Source organism: Pecten maximus, chromosome 9 (assembly GCF_902652985.1).
Source record: "Pecten maximus chromosome 9, xPecMax1.1, whole genome shotgun sequence".
Lineage (NCBI taxonomy): Eukaryota > Metazoa > Mollusca > Bivalvia > Pectinida > Pectinidae > Pecten > Pecten maximus.
In genome coordinates, this window is record NC_047023.1 from 23300747 (window position 1) to 23325110 (window position 24364).

General features: G+C 35.9%; 1 protein-coding gene across 1 annotated transcript; it reads left to right on the top strand.

Annotated features, from left to right (window-relative positions):
* The first annotated feature begins 1202 nt into the window (after positions 1 to 1202).
* Positions 1203 to 24364, top strand: LOC117333836 (kelch-like protein 26). Its single transcript, XM_033893252.1, has 6 exons — positions 1203 to 1936; positions 3072 to 3326; positions 7236 to 7407; positions 18845 to 19027; positions 21126 to 21281; positions 23647 to 24364. The coding sequence occupies exons 1-6, from the start codon at positions 1289 to 1291 to the stop codon at positions 24144 to 24146; spliced, it is 1914 nt and encodes a 637-aa protein (XP_033749143.1). The 5' UTR covers positions 1203 to 1288; the 3' UTR covers positions 24147 to 24364.

Below are 24364 nucleotides of genomic sequence, written 5' to 3' on the forward strand. Positions count from 1 at the left end.
CATTCATATAAATACCTGAATGTTAATAAGGATCGGTCAGAATACAGGATAGGACAGACGGATCGATACATAGACGTTCATATCGTTTACTTAAGGACTTCCCGTTTTCCAACGAAAATGTTGTCAGATCGGTACTTGTGGTAAATTAGCGAGCGTCTTGTTTTTTCAAACAAACGGCCATTTTGCGCCTTTTTGTCAAGAAAAGTTCGTCTTATTTAGCGTATGTCGTTTTTCTGTGACATTTATACAAGAACATCATTTTAAACCGCACCTTTTTGGCAAGATAATGCGAAAAAAATAATGTAAAGCCGCATAAACGGAAAAAATATATTCGCTTAGCCAAGCGACAAAGGATGGCAATTTTCCGTGACGAAGCAAAATTTAACCAAAAAATAATGGCATTTGCTTTGCTTTTTCGCGGGAAGAAATTGCTACTAAACAACGCTGGTTTGTTTTAATTAAGTTGCTTTGATTGATCGTTCGTAGGTGGTTGTGGGACTTTTAATAGTGACCATAACAATATAGTGCGTACCTTTCATGTACTTATATTTACATTCCTAATGTGGTTTGCTGATATGAACATACCAAGTGAAAACAACAAACATATGACCATGAATACACTATGAAAACCGTATGAAAACATTGTCTCTCGTGCAAATCACCTGATTAATCGGGTCATATTAATACGCCATCAAAAAAATAGTCCGCCTTTAAATTATGAAAATATTGTGTTTTTGTTGCAATTTGTTCACATAAAATAAATATGATTTGAATTGAATGATTGTATTTAATATTATTTTTACTTTATTACTTCTTTCTTTTTGTTTTATACAAAATTAAACAAAAAAGACCGGAAAATGCGGAACGACATTAAAACAATGGCGTGGTGCATAGGCGGGATGCTCTAATAATTTGGCGTTTCGTCGTATACATGACAAATTTTTCTTTTTAACAAAATTTCTCGTTTTCTCGATATAAATTTTTTAAATTAAGGTTATGTAAATATACCGCGCGCCTCGGAGGATATGTAGCTAGCTACTGGTATTCATAGCCGCAATGAAAATTTAAAAAATCTATTCAATCCATATATGACATAGGTGGCGATACTTATGACGTCATAGATGTCACTACGTAAGATCATATTATGACGTCACACAATGTAGAAATTGCTACATAAGACCCTGGTTGTGACGTCATATATCATTGTTGCTAGGTTATGAATTATTGTCGTGTCCTCGACTCCTGTAGGAGATGTAAGAAAGGAAAGCATAAATAAAAAGGAAAAAGGATGGCAACAGGCGGGAATGACAGATCGTCTCTTCACCATAAACACACGAGCGGGTACAAACAAAAACTGTTCGAGAAAAGAAAACACCTAAAGCAACATGTAGGTGACCAAAAACAAACGAAAACAGTGGAACATCTCTCAGAGACTGTGCTTAATGGATTCGAGGTGCTATGGCGCCAAAATTTTCTCTGTGACGTAGCTGTTATAACTAAAGACAGAAATTTCCGCGCTCACAAGCTCGTGCTTGTATCGTGTTCAGACTACTTTTACGATCACTTTGTTGAAAAACGTGATCTTACCCACGGGAATGAGTTGGTCAATCTAGGCGATCTGGACTCAGCCATATTTGAAGCAATTCTAGAATGCATGTACACCGGGAAAATCAATCTTACGGAAGGGAACGTGGAGGAAATTTTACGGATTGCTACAAGTCTAGGTTTTTTCCTCATCCAGGACGCATGCGAGGAATTCTTTTCGGACCATTTAGATCTGAAGAATTGTCTAAATATGCTGGATACTGCGTTCAGGTTCAGTCTAAACAGGCTCAGCGATAAAGCCCTTGGTCTCTCTGCGAAGAACTTCCGGACAGTCACAAAGAGGCAGAAGTTCAAAGATCTGCCAATGGAACAAGTCGTGGCGCTTTACAAAGTGAGTTGATCTATAACTTACCACTGGAAAACATTAATCTTTATGGTGTTTGTATCGTCTTTTTCATCCCTCTATGTCCCTACAGGTAAGAAGTAATGAATGTACAGGTATGTCGTCCTCATTGCATGATGGTGGTGCCATAATTATTGTGGGGGGGGGGGAATGTCTCACTTGACATTGTCCCATTTTTGACCCTTTAATTAGTCCCAATAAGGAATACTATGGGTTTCGTCACCAGACCATGCCTTACCGTAGTCATCGGTGTGGTACTTATTGCTCCATGCTCGAACTTCGCAACGAGCGGATATACAGGAATGAAATAGGCCTACTCAATATATTTGGTACTATAATGTGGTTTACCCCCTAACAATATGGATTGTAGTCGCAGATTAGTGATGGATTTGTGTGATGTTCTCGAAATATAGGATTTCATTGTCGCACTGGGATGTAAATTCTGCTAAAAGTAAAGAGCCATCTTGATTTGTGTTGTCTAACAATGTTAAAATCGGGGCTTCGTTTGCTGTGGTCACTAAAATAATATTCATTATTCGAGATTGCTTCTGCGCTACGTAGCCGTAGGTCATGATCATGAGCTCGGTGCTATCGAAGTGTCAGTGTTCTGTCAGATCACGTGTTCTAAACTGTCTTCATTACATTGGCATTTGTTTTAGCATATAGATCAGCTGTTCCACATGTGTATATACGTGTATAACAAAGTTACACAATATTCACAAAATGAAAGTGCATTCAAGTCTGAGGCGGTACAAAACTAGATCGCCAATGCAAACAGTCAATGTATTCAACGCCGTGAAAGATGATTCGTCTCGCAGAACAGAAGCACCCGACCCAAAATCTTCATCGGGAAATGTAGTAATCTGTGTTTACTAGTTTCATTGAGGTGGAGTGTATTAAATATAGATATATAACAACGAAGCCTGCTGATTTGTAGCATTGCATTTCATTGTGAGCATCGCTAGCACATCTTGTAAAATGTATGAAGATACCATGTTGAATGCATCAGAGCTTTGATTTGAAAGACAACTCAAAGCAAGCTGCGACACAAGTTAGACAAAAACGTAAGTATTGCCGTACCTCAAACAAATACAAATTCTCTTTTTTTTTTTTTTTGTTCCAGAGAGACGACCTTGACGCAGATCATGAACTTGAAGTTTTCACAAACATGATTGATTGGATAGAGCATGACAAACAGGCTAGGCGTCCACATGCGTCCAACCTACTAGCCACTATCAGACTTCCGCTGTTGACCCCGGCAACCATTGTAGACTCGGTAGAATCCGTGTCGTTCTTGATGGACATTCCGGACTGTCAGACGCTTGTAAAGGAGGCACTCCACTACCACTGTATGCCATCAAGACAAAGTGTGCTTCAAGTAGGGTATATCAGATTTGTTTATAATATGCTTCAAGTTTTTGTTTTTGTTTTGTGAGTGTGTGAGTGTGGGTGTGGGTGTGTGTGTGAGTGTGTGTTGATGAGGGTTCTAAAATGGATATCATATGATGGCTTTCCACTGTAATATATGCCATGTAAATAATCATAAATTTTATATGCCATGTAAATAATCATAAATTTGCTTTGGCAGTTTAAATGTATGCTTTTTTTTATTGAAAACAAACAAAAACAAAATATGTCACGATGTTTCATAAAGTCAAGAGGAAAGGAACACTGACGTTGATTAATGACAGTTTCTACACAGCTTACTTTTGTCGTCTTTTTATGTAATATAAAAACAAACCATACGCCATTGGTCACACACATTAAATAATATACGGTCTTAGTTTTTTTTTTATTGTTTAGAGCAGACAAAACCCGATAGCGGTGGGTATGGAGGGAAGTGTCTTTTTATTGTTCAAAGGCTACACTTCCCTTCAAATGAGGGGTTAGGATATAAAATTGGAAGTAGTAATTTGACACGGTCGTCTTTGTGTGCTTCAAATAAATTCCATTTCAGTCATTCCCTATTGCCAAGTTCAAAATAGAATCAATGCATTGCAATATTTTCATTTTCAGTACTGAGTATTTACAATTTGAATCCCTGTCAGGTGACACGTTGGTATCCCGTCCTTTTTTCTTTCTTTTTTCCGTCCATTCTTTTTTTTTTTTTTTTTCTTTTGCTTAATGTTTAGCCGTTTTATTTTGCCGTTAATACTTGCCGAAATGCGACATGAACATTGCTCACGATGTTAGATTACCTGTTATTTACGACCTGCCTTGTATTCGATGTGTACCCTGTGTTTCAGGCTCCCGTAGGTACATTGCTAGTTCTCACAGAACTGTCGTTATATTGTCTATTAATGAAATTTTCAAATTAACGCCATGACTCGAAGGCGCAATACCGGTAAATTAAGAATAATTAAAGGAGTATCGGGAATTACATTTTTGTAGCTTTGGATGAAGACTGAGAAAATAATGTTTTGGTACTCCTCCGAGGAAAGCATACCACCGAGTACATTGTGTATCAGTATTTGTATTTTTTTATGGAACATGTTTGATTCGATATTGGTAGAGGTTACCATGTTTATTACCTATGTAGTATCGGCGATGATACTGCCGGGTTGTCGCAGTAACCACACATACTTTGCGCCTTGCAACAGCATCTTTAAATGCTTGACTTGCCTTCTGAGACAAAATGAGTCTTTTGTATTAGTCATTTCAAACAACTCCGTTTGCTTTTGACCATTTCATTTGGCATATACATGAACAGTCTTCTTTATCTCGAACTTTGATAATTCGAAGACTGCTTGATTCGAACGAAAATCAGTTCAGAGAGTAAAAAAATATATATTTATCATACAACTACGCCTGTTTCACAACTGATATACCACGTGATAAACTTCGTAATAGTATGTTATCGTGGGTTTACACACCGCGCTATATTTACATTCTGTGTTGTATTTGTCTATATGTCATGAGTAAACCAAATTGCAGTTTTGAGTACACCACAATTTACAGTGATTCGGTTAGTGTTGGAATATTGCTCCAGGTGTTCTAGGTCAAACAATTCAAAAATGACTGATAGTTACTCTAGGTATCAACAGGCCTAGAGGAGTGCTTTCTACCTTTTAGAACTGTTAAATCTAGTCATATAAACCACAACAGAAATATAGCATCTTCATAAGTAGTAACGCTACAGATTTATTATAAGAAATGTACTTGTCACAAAAATATTAAAAGCCATTCAAGATACGAAATTACCAAATTTGTCAACGTCGTCACAGGGACTCGTTTTCGATGTTATATAAAAATATTTACATTCTGTGTTTCAGTCTCCTATTACTCCTGTGTTAAAATGCAGCCCAGACCACATGACGTCACTTCCGTCAGCGTCAAAAAATGTCATTTTCGTGCTTTGTTGATCATAGTCACGCCGAGGCTTTGTATTACACATCAATTTGAATTTGAATGCCAACCAAGCACTACAATGAAATCGATTTCACATATGCAGTTCTTTCAATTGAACAAAGTAGGGAATAGCTGAACTTAAACCCCAGCAAAGAGAAAGTGAAGTTTAAGGTATCTTAATGCAAATATAACAATTAAACGCTTGTTAGATTGTATTTATTGTCAATATCAATGCAATCTGGGTGACAGATAAATATCATGACGCTGACGGGCGTCATTCTATTTATCTGTCAGATTGCATTGATCTTGCCAATAAATACAATATACCAAGCGTTTAATTGTTAAATAAAAAAACAAAATGGTTAAAATCGGAGATATTGAAATGATTTTCGGATGTGTATACTAGAATTTTAGTGTTGGTTGTAGGCAAATACATTATGGGATAGGTTATAGGTAAACACGCTTTGAGATAGTTACAGCTCTTTGCGTTTCCCTCTTTCACCGAAATGTAGTCATAATGAACATAATCGAGCTATATCTAATTATGTTGTCCCATTATAATTCTACGTTTTGTATTTGTTTTGTGTGCTCATTAAGGCTCATTGACACTATAAAGTTAGCTCGGTATACTTTATACTGCATACTAATCTTGAGATAACATGGACACACAAAAGTAATTTATCAATTTAATTTGAAATTTATATATATATCGCTATATCACAGCAATATAGCTTTCGCATAGCGGTACACAAATTGTTATCGGTGATTATCGGGTCTTCAGTCAATATCTTCTCAAAAATAGCAGTCGGCAAATACTACCGAAAGTACAGGTCATTGACAGCCTCCTGAAAACAAAGGTCGTCAAAATAATTACATAAACATAAGCCGTTTAAAAGGTAATTAAGTAATAGGTTGTCATTACCCTCTTTAAAATTTAGGTTGTGTAAATATCCTCAATAAATCAGTCAGCCGAAAATATAGATAATTGAAACCGTTATGAAAACAAAAATCGTAAAAGCATTTGCGAAATCAAAAGTTGTTAAACCATCGATACCATCATGGGAACTTAGGTCGCGAAATTATCAAACGAAATTATTAGTCAGAATACCGCTCTCGAAAATGTACGTCATCTACAACTCGTGAACCTCCTGACAACAAAGGTTGTTATAATATTTGTGGAATATTAAGGTCACCAGCCCTCCTGAGTTAAAAGGGAATCAAAACATTTGCGAAAACAGTAGTTGGTTAAACGCTTCCTTAAATATAGGTGAACAATTCCCTCGTGTGAATAAAAATATAATGTTGCAATAATTGAAAAGTCAAAAATCATTTAAAAGCTCATTATAATATAGGTCGTCACACCCTCTAGAGAATTTAGGTCGTGCAAATATCCTCGAAAAATTCCGTCACCATTACCATCCCGAAAAATACGTCATCGACACACTATATGTACCAATAGCATAGATTGTGTAAAAGGTATTGGGATGAGTCATTTAAGAGCAATACTGGAAGTATTTGTCCTTCGCATTCTCGACTTGACGTCTCTGTTTGAATATAAAACGGTCTCTTAGGGAAAATGACCGATATCTCTTTGTACTTTAAAACAAGAAAACTTCCGTAAATGTATTAAACGACTTTAATACGCTCCATGTAGCAATCGATCTCTTAGGTTTTAACTATTCGATGGGAATGTTCTATTTCAAACACACTTTAAAACGGACAAATATTCCAATGGCCGACTTCGTGCTTCTAAAGCGTACTAAATAGTGTATTTCTTTATTCAAATATATTATGTGTCATAAAAGTTTACGATTACGGAAAAATAGTTTGGCTGCCCAGGTAATCACACCATTGTCTGTAATTGTCTCTTAAGTATTTTGCTTTCCCAAATAGGAACAAGATATCATAATTATACCATGCTTTTGTTTTTATTACCCAGTCACCAAGGACAATCCCTCGTAGAAAAATCAAGGTGCTCAGCCTTCTCACGATTGGCGGCGCCCCGAGATTGAAGTCGGAACAAGTGAGTGCTGAGGTGAGGCGGTACAATTTCGAGGGTAAGGCATGGGACACACTGACGGATCTTCCTGAACCACGCCACCACCATGCAGGTATGTTGATAAATATGACTATGGCCCCATTCCCACCTCACTGTAAGACCATTCTCTTCATCCTACAATATCTTTAGAAGCATTTCTCAAAATTTGTCCAAAACCACACCTTTTCTTTTTTTTTTGTTTAGCTCCAGACTTTCCCCTAGCACTCTCCCATACACCTCTCTTTGGTGCCCTGCGACCAATACAATACTCTGATACACTCTTTTTCACGTCCTTCCAGTAGATATTCACAGCCATTTTTAACAGTTCCCTGTCTCATAATCTTCAATCATCACCTCTTTCTTTTACTCCTCCAGCATATCTTTCCAATACTTTCAAACATCTATAACATTCACGTGCTTTCCGACACATCAACATTTCTCCAGTCCTTCATGATTATTACCACTCCTCAATGCCACTAATCTGTATTTTTTTCAAGCACCCAAACATTTCAATCCTTCACGCTTTCCACCACTCCCTAATATCCCTAAACTGGATCTCTCTCTAACACCCTAAAATTCAATCTTTATTCTGCTTTCCTGAAGTAGCACCATAACGCATTTCTCATTGACTACCAAGCCTTTGTAATACTTTCAATCCCACAATGCCTTCCGGTACTGTCACCACATCTTTCCCCGATACATACATACGCTTCTCTCTAATACTCTCGAACCCACATTTCTCGCTCGTACTCGCCAATGTACATCCTAGATCCAATACTCTCTATCAACACCAATACAGATCCATCAAATTGTACGATCAAATGGACGCAAATCATATACTAAAATATAGGAATCACCTCAAAATTGGTACTGTAATAGGAAGGCTGGATCAACTAGCCATAAACAGTATTGTGGAATCATGTCACCAAATAAGTCTCTCAGAAAACAGTTAATGAGTTCCCGAGAGATACATCATATCATCACCCACACTGATTTTCTGGCAATTCATTATTATGTATCCTTGGTTTTCCCATAAAGATGCCTCTTCGCTTGTGTTAGACATTAACAATAGTTTTTTGTTCCCCGTTTCCGTGATCTGTTACTCGGTGCTTGTTTATTGTGATTTCCCACAAGTAATTAGACTAACTTTTTTGACAATTTACCCCGACTTAAAGCAATGCAACATATCTAAGAAAATGCCAGCGTTCTGTTACATGTCTTATATCAATGTGTCTGTTTTTAACAATCCTGATTTTCTCCAATAGGTCGAGAGCTGCATATGTTTTTTTGATTAGTGATTTCCTGGATACCACTCAGAATAATTCTGCTAAATCTCGAAAATTTCAGTTTGTAAAAGCATGACTGGTTAAAGAGGATATCAGCTAAAACCCGTAAAGCACTATTTTATTTGGCCTACACTGTATGATATACATGGGGTGTCTAGTAATATTTACTACATAAGTAGATAGGTGACCTACACTGTTTGTATAAAATACACGGCGTGTCTAGTAATATTTACTAGATTGGTGACCTACACCGTCTGTATAACATACACGGCGTGTCTGGTAATACTTACTAGATAGGTGACCTACACTGTCTATATAACATACACGGCGTGTGTAGTAATATTTACTAGATAGGTGACCTACACTGTCTGTATAAAATACACGGCGTGTCTAGTAATATTTACTAGATTGGTGACCTACACCGTCTGTATAACATACACGGCGTGTCTGGTAATACTTACTAGATAGGTGACCTACACTGTCTGTATAACATACACGGTGTGTGTAGTAATATTTACTAGATAGGTGACCTACACTGTAAAACATACACAGTGTGTGTAGTAATATTTACTAGATATGTGACCTACACTGTCTGTATAACATACACGGTGTGTGTAGAAATATTTACTAGATAGGTGACCTACACTGTATAACATACACAGTGAGTGTAGTAATATTTACTGGATAGGTGACCTACACTGTCTGTATAACATACACGGTGTGTGTAGTAATATTTACTGGATATGTGACCTACACTGTCTATATAACATACACGGCGTGTGTAGTAATATTTACTAGATAGGTGACCTACACTGTCTGTATAACATACACGGTGTATGTAGTAATATTTACTAGATAGGTGACCTACACTGTATAACATACACAGTGAGTGTAGTAATATTTACTAGATAGGTGACCTACTCTGTCTGTATAACATACACGTCGTGTCTGGTAATATTTACTAGATAGGTGACCTACACTGTCTATATAACATACACGGTCTGTGAAGTAATATTTACTAGATATGTGACCTACACTGTCTGTATAACATACACGGTGTGTGTAGTAATATTTACTAGATAGGTGACCTACACTGTATAACATACACAGTGTGTGTAGTAATATTTACTAGATATGTGACCTACACTGTCTGTATAACATACACGGTGTGTGTAGTAATTATTTACTAGATAGGTGACCTACACTGTCTGTATAACATACACGGTGTGTGTAGAAATATTTACTAGATATGTGACCTACACTGTCTATATAACATACACGGTGTGTGTAGAAATATTTACTAGATAGGTGACCTACACTGTCTATATAACATACACAGTGTGTGTAGTAATATTTACTAGATATGTGACCTACACTGTCTGTATAACATACACTGTGTGTGTAGTAATATTTACTGGATATGTGACCTACACTGTCTGTATAACATACACGGTGTATGTAGTAATATTTACTAGATAGGTGACCTACACTGTATAACATACACAGTGAGTGTAGTAATATTTACTAGATAGGTGACCTACTCTGTCTGTATAACATACACGTCGTGTCTAGTAATATTTACTAGATTGGTGACCTACACTGTCTGTATAACATACACGGTGTGTGTAGTAATATTTACTGGATATGTGACCTACACTGTCTGTATAACATACACGGTGTGTGTAGTAATATTTACTAGATATGTGACCTACACTGTCTGTATAACATACACAGTGAGTGTAGTAATATTTACTAGATAGGTGACCTACACTGTCTGTATAACATACACGGCGTGTGTAGTAATATTTACTAGATAGGTGACCTACACTGTCTGTATAAGATACACGGTGTATGTAGTAATATTTACTAGGTAGGTGACCTACACTGTCTGTATAACATACACAGTGAGTGTAGTAATATTTACTAGATTGGTGACCTACACTGTCTGTATAACATACACGGTGTATGTAGTAATATTTACTAGATAGGTGACCTACACTGTATAACATACACAGTGAGTGTAGTAATATTTACTAGATAGGTGACCTACACTGTCTGTATAACATACACAGTGTGTGTAGTAATATTTACTAGATAGGTGACCTGCACTGTCTATATAACATACATGGGGTGTCTAGTAATTATTTACTAGATAGGTGACCTACACTGTCTGTATAACATACACTGTCTGTGTAGTAATATTAACTAGATAGGTGGCCTAGCTACACTATAAAACGTAATACAGTTATGAGGCCACGCATATACTTTCTGATTTCCTTTGGCATCGGTAATTAAAGTTAGTTTCCGACATGGTTTTCTGTATGACGAAAAGTCAACACACTCTGCGTTCACAAGACTAGAATGCATTTCATCGCCTATTTTGATATTTCCCATCAGAAAATTAATTTCATCGATTTTGTGTTTAATTTTATTAGTAACGTACATGATACGATTCATTTATTATCTCTGTCACAGCGACGACAGAGCACTGCTTAAATGTCCAGTCTGACAGAGGCTGTGTCTGTGACCCGTATATGTTAGATAAGGTTGTAGTACTACATGATCAATAACGATCCCACTAATTAATCAATTAACTAATGATGGATTAAAATCAATATTTCAAGAATACTTGTCAAGTAGGAATTGTCAGCTTTATCAATGAGTCTTTATTTTCATCAAAACTTATTTCGATAAACACGAGGTCCTAGCTCATAGTTATTATGGAGTCATTTTTACCTATATGAATTATTATTGCTATACGTTATTGCAGTAATAGGTAAATCCATGCAAGCTAATATTTCGCGAGGAATAATCGTTGAAATGCAATATGTCTTTTCTAGGATAGTACAAAATAGCCACGATAAAAAAAAGTATCTCATTTTGGTCAGATACGTTAGACATGCGAAATATAAACACAAATCTTATTCGCATACTATTTGTAATCGCACACGGTGATTGTCTTTTTTAATCCGTTCCTCTTTAAACACAGAGTAGCCGAACCTTTAAACCAATAAGATTAACATTAACTTAAGCCAAAGAATTATTTGTAACTTGATAAAGGTTATAGAGCTATGTTTTAGTAACCATCTTTGCTGTTTAATTAGTTCATGGAATCAATTTGTCCGTATATTGGTCGCCAATATAGGTATGTCTGAGTAACATTAAAGATGATGATTAAATCTGAAATGGACATGGGCATATCTGTTGCCATGGTGACTAAGAAAGGGGGCCTCTGATTGGTAAAACTGATGAAAGGACAACTTCCCTAAAAAATGGTTTTCCGATTTCGTTTACCTAAGTATGTAGATGTAATTAAAGTGATCTTTGTAAAATGATTGTACTTAACGAATGAAAGTTATTCTTCAACATTCACGAGGTCATAACAACTTTAGCATCTGAACAAATTCCATGAATCGCGTTCCTTTTTTATTTTACCTGTTAAAGCACTCAATAAGAAAAAAATGCATTTTTCATGTTTTACCTGGGAGTAACGTCAGGGAGAGAATAGACGTTTTCGCGGCAAAGTGTCAGACAGTTCTTGGCACGGTCTTAACAACCGTCATTACAACAACACAAACAAAATGTAGTTCCATTTACAATATTTATTCTGTGTGATTTTACAGTAATTTTCATGTTTTGAACATTTATAAGGCTATAACAACATTGTTGGATTCATGTAGATATTAAATGGATTGCGTTTATTTAAAAGAATATTACAAGAAGAAAAAATCCGACGGCGGAGAGTACTACCCGTGGTAACGCGGTCCCCGACAATACTACACACTGTAATGAGGCTAATGATGTGATGAAAAATGATTGCAACATTCGCTGATGTTTGCAGGCATACTGAATGTAATCATAAAAAAACACGAGTGACATTTGAGTGAATATGCAAAGACAACCAAACTCGCAACACATTTGAAATGAATGACAATGATCAACAGTTGCTTGCAAAACAGAACAGAACTTCTAATTGGGCAGACATTGTCTGATATATTTCATCAATTATGTTTTAGGAGTTGTACACCTGTTCCATTTAAGTTACTTCGGTTTAAATAATAAAGTGTTCGAAAATGTATAATTACGCTCAATTATGCAATTATACCTGTAGGAGAAAAATTTGTCGTCGTGCTTTTAGCTCGCGCTATTATTTGACTATGTGACGTCTACTAGACCAGTATATCTATAAAATTCCCGAAAACTTCATGTGTAGCAAAGCTTGTCATTTTGTCTTTGTTTCTTTGATAAAATGTGTATACAAGTTTTTGTCTCTCTTGGTGAAAGATACGAAATACTGTTTGCCATTACACAATGATCTTTCTTTGATTTTTGCTTTCTATCACCTATCGAACATATCTATTAAAGCGTAATCAAACTTTCACACTAATTGGTCACTCTGTAATATTGGATATTTCAGACGTTTAATCGTTTAACGATGAGGCAAAATTAAACTCATATTTGAGGCTTTCTCTCCATTTTGACAATCCTTTTGAATTTTCCCTCAGTGAAAAAAAGTGACTGGTATTGTAATATCATTAAAAGCGCTGAGTATGTTTTCATGGCATTGTTCAGTCGGAAGGCAGCACAACTTTAAATTACTGTTTGTGTATGAAAGGTTCCCAAAGTTGACACCAATAAAAAGTCGCCCAGCACACCGCGGGCTTAGACAGTTCTATGATCGGATCTGGCAATAATCTGGTTACATAAATCATTTAAACACGTGTCCCTAACATTTTCCATCGAATCACGAATGTCAGGTGAATTTACGATCCCTGTCATCCGAGCAGGCAATGTTGAGACGTGGCCTCATGCAATTTGGAGATTACCAGAATTTGGTATATATGTATAATGTGGGGTATATATTACTTGACTACGTATTAGGAACCGAATGTGTAAATAGTTTGATTAATTAGACGCCAGTCGGAAACCTATACCCAACGAGATATATGTCCAGCGCTTATCAGCTGTCGAGGCCGTCCCTATTACGGAGATAGCATTTCATTATTGACTATTGAGATCCCTCCCCCGCATATGAGATACGATACCCGCTATGAGTTCAATTGCTGCGTCTTGTCCATAAAACTAACAGTGAAATGGAAACAGCGCGTGCACGATGTGATAACACGTTATCCAATCGGGAGGTAGGTCCGGTTGGAGCTATGGTAGGCGCTTTTGACGGTATAATTTTCCTGTTGATTTACGATCAAGAAACGTCTAAATTGACAACGTTTGAAGTCTAAAAATGAAACTTAATTGAAAGATTGTGCAATGAACGTTGACTTGATTCCTAAAGTTTCCTATAATTATACTCTATGAAGTCTCTTCTGTGTGTAAATGTTTGCACACACCACTTCAATAGGAGATGTTCCCGTCACAATGGTTGGTAAACATGTACTGCCATGTTACTGACATGTCGGTAACACTAATGGCACGGTAGGTCACGTTTAAAAGTAAACTGCTGATCAGCATTAAATGTTTAAAATCTTTTATGAATTGCGATGAAATAACAATCATAACACGCTGCATGGCATTGCTAGCAACCTGTAATTTAGCAATTATACAGAATCGTTTTGATATTCTATGAGCTCAATGGTGAATTATTGAAACAATAATTTCATCTTACTGCACCTGTTTCGCCACAAATGAAAGCTGCCCAACCAGTCGGTTATAAGGAATATTTATATTTCATTGTCATGGAAGAATCACAGGAATTAAAGTAAATTAAAATAATTAAAAAATATATATATCACATTTTACTCCACTGTGAGTTTTTTTATATGTAGTGGTTGTGATTGGATGCTTATATCATGAAATTACGATGACATTATTATATCGAACATCTTTCTATGTCAAAATGTTCGTTAAGACGCATTTTGGTTTTCTTATTCTGGAATTACCCTCTAGGTCACTAGCATCACCGACAAACAGCTGTATAATGCAGTTATGTAATCATTGGTCATATACTGTATATATCATGGAATTCCTACATGTATGTACCATGTGATGTGTATATATCTTATATCATAAACTTCAACATTGTACTTTACTGAAATATCAGAAGTAGTAATAATAAAACAATGTTGATCGTTTTTGTGAAACTGTATTAGTTGGCATTAATATTTAATACTTTTCAACAGTGGGTTAACGAGAAATACGGACAGAGCTAATCACATATAGAATTAATCAAAATAGGTCATTGCTCTGCCGTTTATTGCAAAACAATTATCATTAAACAAGTCTTAGCATACCAGTGTATTTGAAATCACCTTACTAATAATACAAACCAATCGGAGATGTAGATGTCCCATTGTATTGAGGTCGCCTGTCCGTTCGTCCTACAGTCTGTCCCATTTTCACTACCACACATTTTGGTGGACATCGGTCAATGTTAAAGAGTAAAATGTTTCACTTGACCGCCTATGTAGACGTTGTTGATTATTGATTATCAAGCTTAGAATGTTAAGTTATAAATGATAAACCTTTACAGAATACAACCTATTATATAACCATATCTTGATCCGCGCTCCCGTTCCGTAAACTACACTCCGCTACGTCAACGGGAGCGCAGATATGGTTTTAATCAGATTGCATAGAAAGCAATATACATGTACTTTAAACATTAAGAATGTTTAGGTTGATGTGAATATTTCTTTTTGCCCTGCGTTGTGACTATAAAATCTTACCAAACAAAAACGTTATATCATGATTTTCAAACCTCTCATTGCTGTAGGATTATTAAGAACAATGTTCGTGACGTCGTTTTGCGTGATGTCAATGTATCAGATAAGTTTTGACGTCACAAAAATCGTGCTGCCAATTGAAAGAATCTGTACCTTAATGATAATAATATCTGAGAACCAATACCGTATTTTATATAATTGCAATTAAAACCGGGAAACTACCCGAAAACTACCGATGCTTTTGGAGAATCAGATGCGATGATCCACGCTCTTTATGTAAATGAGCCGCTGAAAAACATGTCATGTAAACTGATTTGTTTTGAAAAATTGCGGACTGGCAATTAATCAATGCCACACACCAGAAGTCCTAACTCAATTAGACGTACTGGTTGCTAACCCAAAGACAAAGAAAAGGAATGGACAAAATGACAACTTCATCTACGAGTCAACGTGAGTCTGTTTGACAAAACAAAAGACAAGTTAAACGTGAAAAGCCGCCATGAATTGGCAGTGAATCGTCTCGGCATTAGACTAACACACTTATGTTTTCTTTGTTTATCATTGCCACACACCAGAAGTTTATCATTCGGGAATGTAACTCGGCGCGCGCACGGTTGGTTCTAATTTTACATCGTTATTAAATTGTACAAATTTACGCTTGAAATTGCGGAGGTAACTGAGTAAATTTGAAGGAAAATAAATGAAGATCACCCCATATGAGTTTATATCTATCAACAATAATATAGGCTTTAATATGTAGTTATGGGGTATCAAATGTAGTTATTGGGTATAAAATATAGTTATTGGGTATCAAATGTATTCATGGGATATCAAATGTGAATATCAGCATGGTGGAATATATTTAGTAAAACATTTTTTTTTGCCGGGAATGGTAGCTTATACTCGTGACGTCAAAAGAACAGGCACCATTGACAGCGCAAAATTAGACTTTCGAATGTGATCACACTGTTACAAGTTGAATTTAAGGGGGGGGGGGGATAACGGAAATATATTTATTTTAAACTTCCGTCTTAGTTATTGTCTGATAATTCTCACAGAATTACAGACATATTCATAACGCGCATTATTCAATTTGTCAGCAATAGTGTTAAAAAATTTGAAAATAACTCTCCAAAGAAAATGTTTAGTTATATATGATGAATCTTCAGAATGTTTAGTTATATATGATGAATCTTCAGAATGTTTAGTTATATATGATGAATCTTCAGAATGTTTAGTTATATATGATGAACCTTTAGAATGTTTAGTTATATATGATGAATCTTCTGAATGTTTAGTTATATATGATGAATCTTCTGAATGTTTAGTTATATATGATGAATCTTCTGAATGTTAAGTTATATATGATGAATCTTTTGAATGTTAAGTTAAGTTATATATGAACAGACAATTCTCAAGATAAATATAAGAGGAAACACAACTCATTGCAAAAAAAAAAAAGGCTGTGAAACGATCATATTATAGTGAGAATGAATTTCATCTCGATCTGAATAAAAAAAACATTAGTGATAGATAATAAGTAGAATTGTTCAAAACCTGCAGTTCCTGGTTATCGAATGTCTACAGCAAGAATGTAACCTGTTGTAGGTATCATTGTGGCCTTGGCTATATATTGCTAAGAGGCAACTCTCCGTCGTCACATCATGAAAATGTAAAATGACTCTAACATCCTTACTCTAATTTCTCGTCAATATTATTTTAAATACCAAGAGTGATTAAATCTTTATATATTAGCTATCAAAGTCTGTGTGCGTTGGCGTTCCCCCAAAGATAGTTTAATCCAAGGTTGAGATCGGGAGAAGGAAGTAAGCCAGGTGTTTGGGGTATATGTAGTTGCTGGGACAAACAGGATTGGCGACAAATCTCCGGTACGTTACGAGTAGTATGTCGTAGGTAAATAGATGTATCTCAGAATGTTTACATAACACGGAAATCATTTTCATCAACAGTTTCGCCAACTTAGGAGGCTAGAATAGATACCTTAAATCATAATATCTTTTGTTCGATTGATCCTTACAAAAAATCTTCGTTAGTCATTGTATGTTCAGTAGATAGAGTCAGCGGTTCCGCTTAAATATCGGCAGGTACAATACATATTCTAACCAACAGGAATATCAGTATGTGGAATTTACATAGGAAAGGATTGTATAACGGGAATACATTGACCGGATGGCATATTGTAGATCGCACTTGCCTCTCCCCTTAAACCTCTGTAACACCAGAGCAGCGTTCTTACGGCGATCCAAAGGCGTCCAAGAAAAATGCCAACGCAGTGGAAACGCAGCTTGGTGTGACATAGGCTTTAGTGACCGGGGTTTGATTCTCCAATCGGACGTAAATGTCATTGGGTTCCTGCGCGACTACGTGATTTTCCCGGGCTACCCCGGTTCCCTCTCACATTAATACCTTTTGCACTCCTCCCACATGACCAACAAGAGAGATTGATATGACTTGCTTTATGGTTGTTTTGAAAAAGATAAAGTTTGATTTTTAATAATTATTTAATAACATAAATAGTACATGCTGAAAATGAATGAAACTTAATCATCTTAATCGAAGACATGAATGATATGGTAAACCATTAAGGTCTTTGTGGCGGTTTTTATGTCAACCCTACTAAGGCTAGGATAGTTTCTACATTTTGATATTGATTATAGTTATCAGTATTGTATGGGTGCAACTACCTTGCAATCATAAACATTATTATTATGTTAGAAGCCATGAGGTGGCTTTCTCAGTGATAAAATTTAAATATCACCCTGGTGGGTGGCCATTTCAATTTCATATATTTGAGATATTCTTGATATATGTGGAGGGACATGGAAATAGTATATATAGAAAATAAACGAAACTTAATCATCCTAATTCATTTAGGAGTAAAAAAAAATCTAATTTATCTGAAACAAACTTTGGAATATAAACCACACATTGCAGGATTTTTTAGAAGACTAAAGCAGAGCCACTAATCATAACACTTTATTCATGACTTGCAGGGTAACGACATACCATAGGGACTGAAAATTCCACTACACAGCTATCTCAACGGACATCTCGTGCCACTCCCTGTGTTCACTTATCTAATAATGAACTCTCGTTCACTTCCATCACATGTTCACTTTCTATTGTCTTTGTATTTCTTTGACCTATTTGAGAAACGTCTACATTCCCTTGTGGATTAACAAACGTGTTGTTCCTATCGTCATAGAAGGGTCTAAGAACTAATAAACTGTTGTACGGTACGGTTTAACGCGTAATTCGACTGATATTAGTCATTTATGTACCAATTAATTCGTAGTTACATGTAGATGTGCTGCTAACGTTTGCGAAGATTTTCGCAGCTGTTGAAAATGATTTACTCCCTTTGTTTGAATTATTACATTTTCATAATAACTTCCGGTTTCGATAATGTCCCAGGTAGAAAATTTTGTATACTTTCTTATTTACTTTGCGATATTGACACACAATCGTATTTCATTCGATAGTTTAAACCAATTTCTTTAGATTATTTTACCATATTTTCTAGTTGCTGTCCTTGGAGGGTTCATGTATGTTGCTGGCGGCGAAAAAATCTACACCAACACCACTCCAACTGACACTGTGTTCCGGTTTGATCCACGGCACCACACTTGGCTCCAAGTCGCTAGCATGAATCACAAGAGACAAAGCTTCCCTATGCTGGTACTTAATGGAATGCTGTTTGTACTCGGTACGTAATTGTGTTCTCATTTTGTATCTAAGATTTGGTTTTGTTGTGTAGTTGTGTTATTATTGTGATGGGTTTTGTATTTGTTAATGTGAAATGGAGCCAACATTGTTAATTGCATCCATACGCACTCTATCTTACATATACACCGGGCTACTGACAAGCTTCAGATAAAAATGCAAGCATGATATACAAAGTAAAACTATCTGTTGTTATACAGAAGTATAATACCTTAGGATATTTTAAACCAATTTTGACTGATAGTGTGGCTATAAAAACATGATTATATCGCTACCTGTATCGGTATACCGTGTGACCTGTGCCACAAATAACACGATGCATCCTATGGCCATAATAATATTTTACAACAACGACGATATCAGCTTTTTGGTAGAGTATGTATATATACCTTTGACGTACGCCCATATACACCTATGGATATAATTCACACTTTTGCTATAAAATAGTGTGATATAATGTGTTTCAACATAATTTTGATTTGTCCATCTGTACTTCGTATTGTGTAGAGAGGGATAAATCTCATTCGTCATAATAGTCGTTATATGTGGGTTTGTGACATCGCTACTGGCTCCAAGTAACATTTTTGTCCATATCCCTCAGAACCATATGTCGGTTTCCATTTTCTTGTCTTTTCGTCTTCGCGCACTGAAATACATCCGGTTCTATTTTTAAAATCTGCAGTTTTCAATTCCAGGTCAATCAGAGTAATTATCTTAAATAACAACAATGTCAATGTTATCGATTATCTATTAAGGTCCATAAAGGGTGTTCGCATTTACTTTAACTACCGGATGATCCTTTGGAGTTCATAAAACAAATTACGTAATTAAATTAGGTCATTATGTTAATGCATTTATCGTCATGGACATTATTTTCCTACACTACTTGAGATGTAGGTGTGTCGTACAGAAATTATCAAATTAACAACATTTTAAAGTGATTTATCTAGGAAATAGCTATCTATGTGGTATACCGTAAGAGTCCCAAAGAATATATAATTAAATAACAAATTAAAAAGTGTTACCTCCAACGCATTCCTATCAAATACAATTTATCACAATTATTTCCCTGTGTCAAGACTACTGCTGTTAGAATTTGCCGGGTTTGAGGGCATTGCCTCCTTTCTACAAATGCCTATTCTATTTCCTGTCGTCAAATATAATCACTTACGCATGAACGTTAATGTTACATTGTTTTCTGTCTATCGACACCGATGACTGTGCCCTAAATCACTCTTTATGTTAAGTGTAACTTTCTTTTGCGTTATTGAATTACTATATAGGCCTAGAGAAAATATTTTATGTTTTTCGCAAAATACTAATGATATAACACATGCGTAACATTTTCACATTTTTCTGTAATAATAAAAATTTAAAACCTGTAATACAAGTGACCTGCGAATGACATCGAAAAGAACAAATATCAGGTTTTGTTGATTACACTTTAATTTGTTTTAAATGAAAACAATGTCCCTATAACAGCGGATGTTCTATAGAAAGCCAATAGTCTTTACCATGCAGGGACCACAATTGCAATAAAGGCTAAGGTCAATTGTATACATTTCAAGTGTTTTATTGGTTATTTGATCCATTGAATTTTTATATATAGAAAATTTACATTAAGGTCCATTTCATATGACTTATGCAACGTTTGTAGCAAGTTTTTCATTTAATCAAGTCTTTCTGTCTGTCAGAATATGGTAACTGCTAGAAATATACCGGAAATAAATCGATACCCTACAATATGAATGTGTTTCAGTTTTCTAAACGTTCGATTAAAGAAAAAAACATGTTAAGAAGGGACAGGTACTATTTGAATCAAGGTGCCTTTCTGGTTTGTTTTTTATCAAAAGAGAAAGTTCAATATGATCGTGATTTGATTCATTGAATGTGTACGATATACCATTTGCGTGTTGATATAGTTTTGCCATTAGCTATTATTGTAAGTATAATATATAATTACCGGCTTCATGCTATTACGATATCTAGTTGAATATCGGGTCACCAGCCTTAACATAATTTGAATAAAATTCATGTTACTGTGTTAATGAAATTGTTGATGGGAGATGCTTTTGTTCCAGGTGGACGAGAAGATGAATTCAAGGCGCTTTCATCCGTAGAGAAATACAATCCGCAGCTGGACAGATGGGAGGAGGCCCCGCCTCTAAGTAGCCCTCGTCGATGTGTGTCGGCGGCTGTCCTCAATGGACGGCTATACACCGCAGGTGGCACTGGTGGTAATGCACTTTTACATTGATATATCGTATTTTTTCAATCCCTCACTCTATACAGTCGTAGTTAAATTTATAAGAAGTTACCTGCGGGTTTTACCGTAAATGTCTCCACTGGATATTTATAATATCTTACGGTGAGATGAACATTGTGAAATAGTGCGATAAAAATATTCAATGAAAAGAAAAGTACCAAGAGAATGTTTATATATTAAATGTACCCATATACCCTGAAAATACTGTATAAGAGTAATGTTGCTATAAGACAAACACTTATTTTCGAAACCCTACCTTTTTAGTGTTAAATGCCATATTACCGGTATAAGATGATTTTGTTATCACATTTGAAAAATCTAATGCAGAGTCAAACCTGACAGCATTTAAATTATTTGAGACACTAGAAAATTACAGTATTTAATTGTTAAGACTAAAGTTGTAACATGAGGATACTTAAATCATGTCCTTGGGTTTTACATATTTACTCATGTAAAGCCATCTGTATCGTTCCGAATGTATCATTCACAAGGATGACTTAAACGACCTCACAATATGTTTTGTATATGTCTCACTATGATAAACATCAACAAACGTATAGTACGATCCTACGTATTGCTGTTTAATATGGCATTGTTAAGGAATCTCCCGTTATCACTAAATACCAAAATAATTGGATTTCCAACAAATAAAACGTCACAGCGAGACTTGCTAACCTTTTCGCTACCTGTCTGAGAGCCGACAAATCTTTCGGCTTATTAGTGTTGGATCTGACGACGCTGTGGCTGTCGATGACACCGGAAATGGGAAATATCGACCAGCACTGTGAAGGAGTAATCAAGAACACTTATTTAACAGTTTAGACAGCCTCGTTTGCACTTACCCGCAGCAGTTTACGTTTAGATATTTGATCCTTGTTCACATAAAGAAAGATTTCTAGAAATAGCACGTGAAGCAGTTTAGAAAGCTGATAAAGTTTACATACTATTGCGATCGAGATACTTCGGTCTAGAAATAGAAAGATGGGTATTTAAGAAAGTTACTTCACTAAACAACAGGTGTTGGCTTGCATACCTGATTGTATTCAGAACCCGGATGGCATTATATTATACGCCCAGGATGTGTATAATATCTTGTTTCCGGTATTGCATTCAATTGCTACCTCAGCATTTCCCCCAATTTAATGCCTTACTTCAAGTTTGATTAGCATAAACATTTCAGTCAATCGGACTTTATACAATAATTTGTGGGAGGACACACGAACATTTATTTAATATGAAAAGTACGCGATATAAAGTAATTGATCAGCCGTGTACGCCGGTTGCCCTTTGTTTGAGCAGTGCTGTGCTACAGGATGCGTATCGGTTACATCCCCGAGACGATGACTGTTGACGTACACCTGTTTCGTAAGCACATTGACGATCACCGGCTCTTGTTTCTACGAGTTTCGGAAATGTCGACTGGCAAGGCTTTTTGACTTTGACGATATAGTCCTAGGTCATTCCTAATAAATCGTGACCCCGATGCTATATTCAGCTGATTCTGTAATATCCGTATTGGATATCAGTTTCCTGGCGCACGTAAAGAAATGAACGGAAAGGTGTTTATAAAGGTAGAGGAAATGTATGCACGTGTGTAAATATCAGGAGTGGCATCGAAAACAAATTTCATGCATTTCCTACAAGTTGTGTTCTACGTTTGAAAAATATTTAAATTTAAGATAAGATTACATTATGTCTTTAATATATCTTTTCAAAATCTCTTTTTTCAAATATTGTACAAACGTATATCTTGTGGATATAGCAGATATAACACATTTCTAATGGTTTTATCATATGCATGTATCACAACCTGCTTTTTACTTAAGTCTTGTGGCAACATTCTGTTATCATCATCAAACATAAATGAAGAAAACTGAACCTGTAACAAATTATAATATTTGTATTGTTATCGTGTTGGTTTCACATTGATCTTATAGCATTGTAATTCTGTATATGACGTTTCTCCAGAAATTGATCGTATACACCGATTTTGACATACATTCCAAAATGATCAACGACTAAGACATCCCTCCAAGTATGAAATGCGATGCCCCCTCGGTTTCCCTCGTTATGATCTCTCCACGGATGCATCGCAGTGATCCTAAAGAACACAAATCTTTCCCAGAGTGCATTACGATCCCGCCTACCTCTTGCACGATATAACACGGGCATATTGCAACTAGAGATTTTTACTGCAATCGTAACAATACTTATAATTTCATCTTTCATTACCTAAGTAGCTTTTGTTTTTTTTTCAATTCTTAAATCTAAAAAAAAAACTTCGTTTAGGCCATGAATTTAATATGATCGATGATTGAATATGAATCTGTTTACAGGTGGTACAAATACGTATACTTTAGATGTCGTGGAATGTTACAGCCCTGCAAATAACAAGTGGAACCCAAAAAAGCCTATCCAAGAGGCGAGATACTTTGCCCATTTACTCCCGGTGAAAGGCTCGTTGTATTTATTTGGTGGAGCTTGTGTTGGAAACATGGGGAAGATTTCCTGTGTTGAATCAGTCGAAAAGTATACTCCAACGACTGACACTTGGGTCACATTGACAAGTATGAGGAATCCTCGTGCCGAGTTTGGCTGTGCCTGTCTAGGAAGCAAAATCTATGTGGTTGGTGGCCACAACTGGTCAACGAAGGAACGGCTAAGTAGTGTGGATAGTTTTGACGTTGATTCGCAAATCTGGAGTGACGCTAATACCGTACCAATCCTAGCCCCGTTGACAGGCATCGCGTGCTGTGCTCTCACGCTTTTTGATGCTATGCCTCCAGAGCAGAAGAAAAAAACGGAAGATGCTAAACGCGAAAAGGGTAAAGAATGATGGACACATATTTTAACTAAGCCGTTTGCTTTTACATATATGTTATAGCATGGACAACATTCTTACACAAATCTGTCAATACAAATGTATCGTTTTATCCCTGTTTAAATGCTTGACGGGTTAGATGATCAATGATTGATCACGTAATTAACTTTTTTTTGTTATATTGAAATTAATATTATTCTTAAATGTGCCAACTTCTTAATAAAGTTATTTTA

Excerpts from the sequence above, each read along its gene's own strand:
- LOC117333836 (XM_033893252.1), top strand. The coding sequence starts at position 1,289 with ATGGCAACAGGCGGGAATGACAGATCGTCTCTTCACCATAAACACACG. Across the intron at positions 7,408-18,844 it reads ACCACGCCACCACCATGCAG|TTGCTGTCCTTGGAGGGTTC; the intron begins GTATGTTGATAA and ends CATATTTTCTAG. Across the intron at positions 19,028-21,125 it reads TGGAATGCTGTTTGTACTCG|GTGGACGAGAAGATGAATTC; the intron begins GTACGTAATTGT and ends CTTTTGTTCCAG.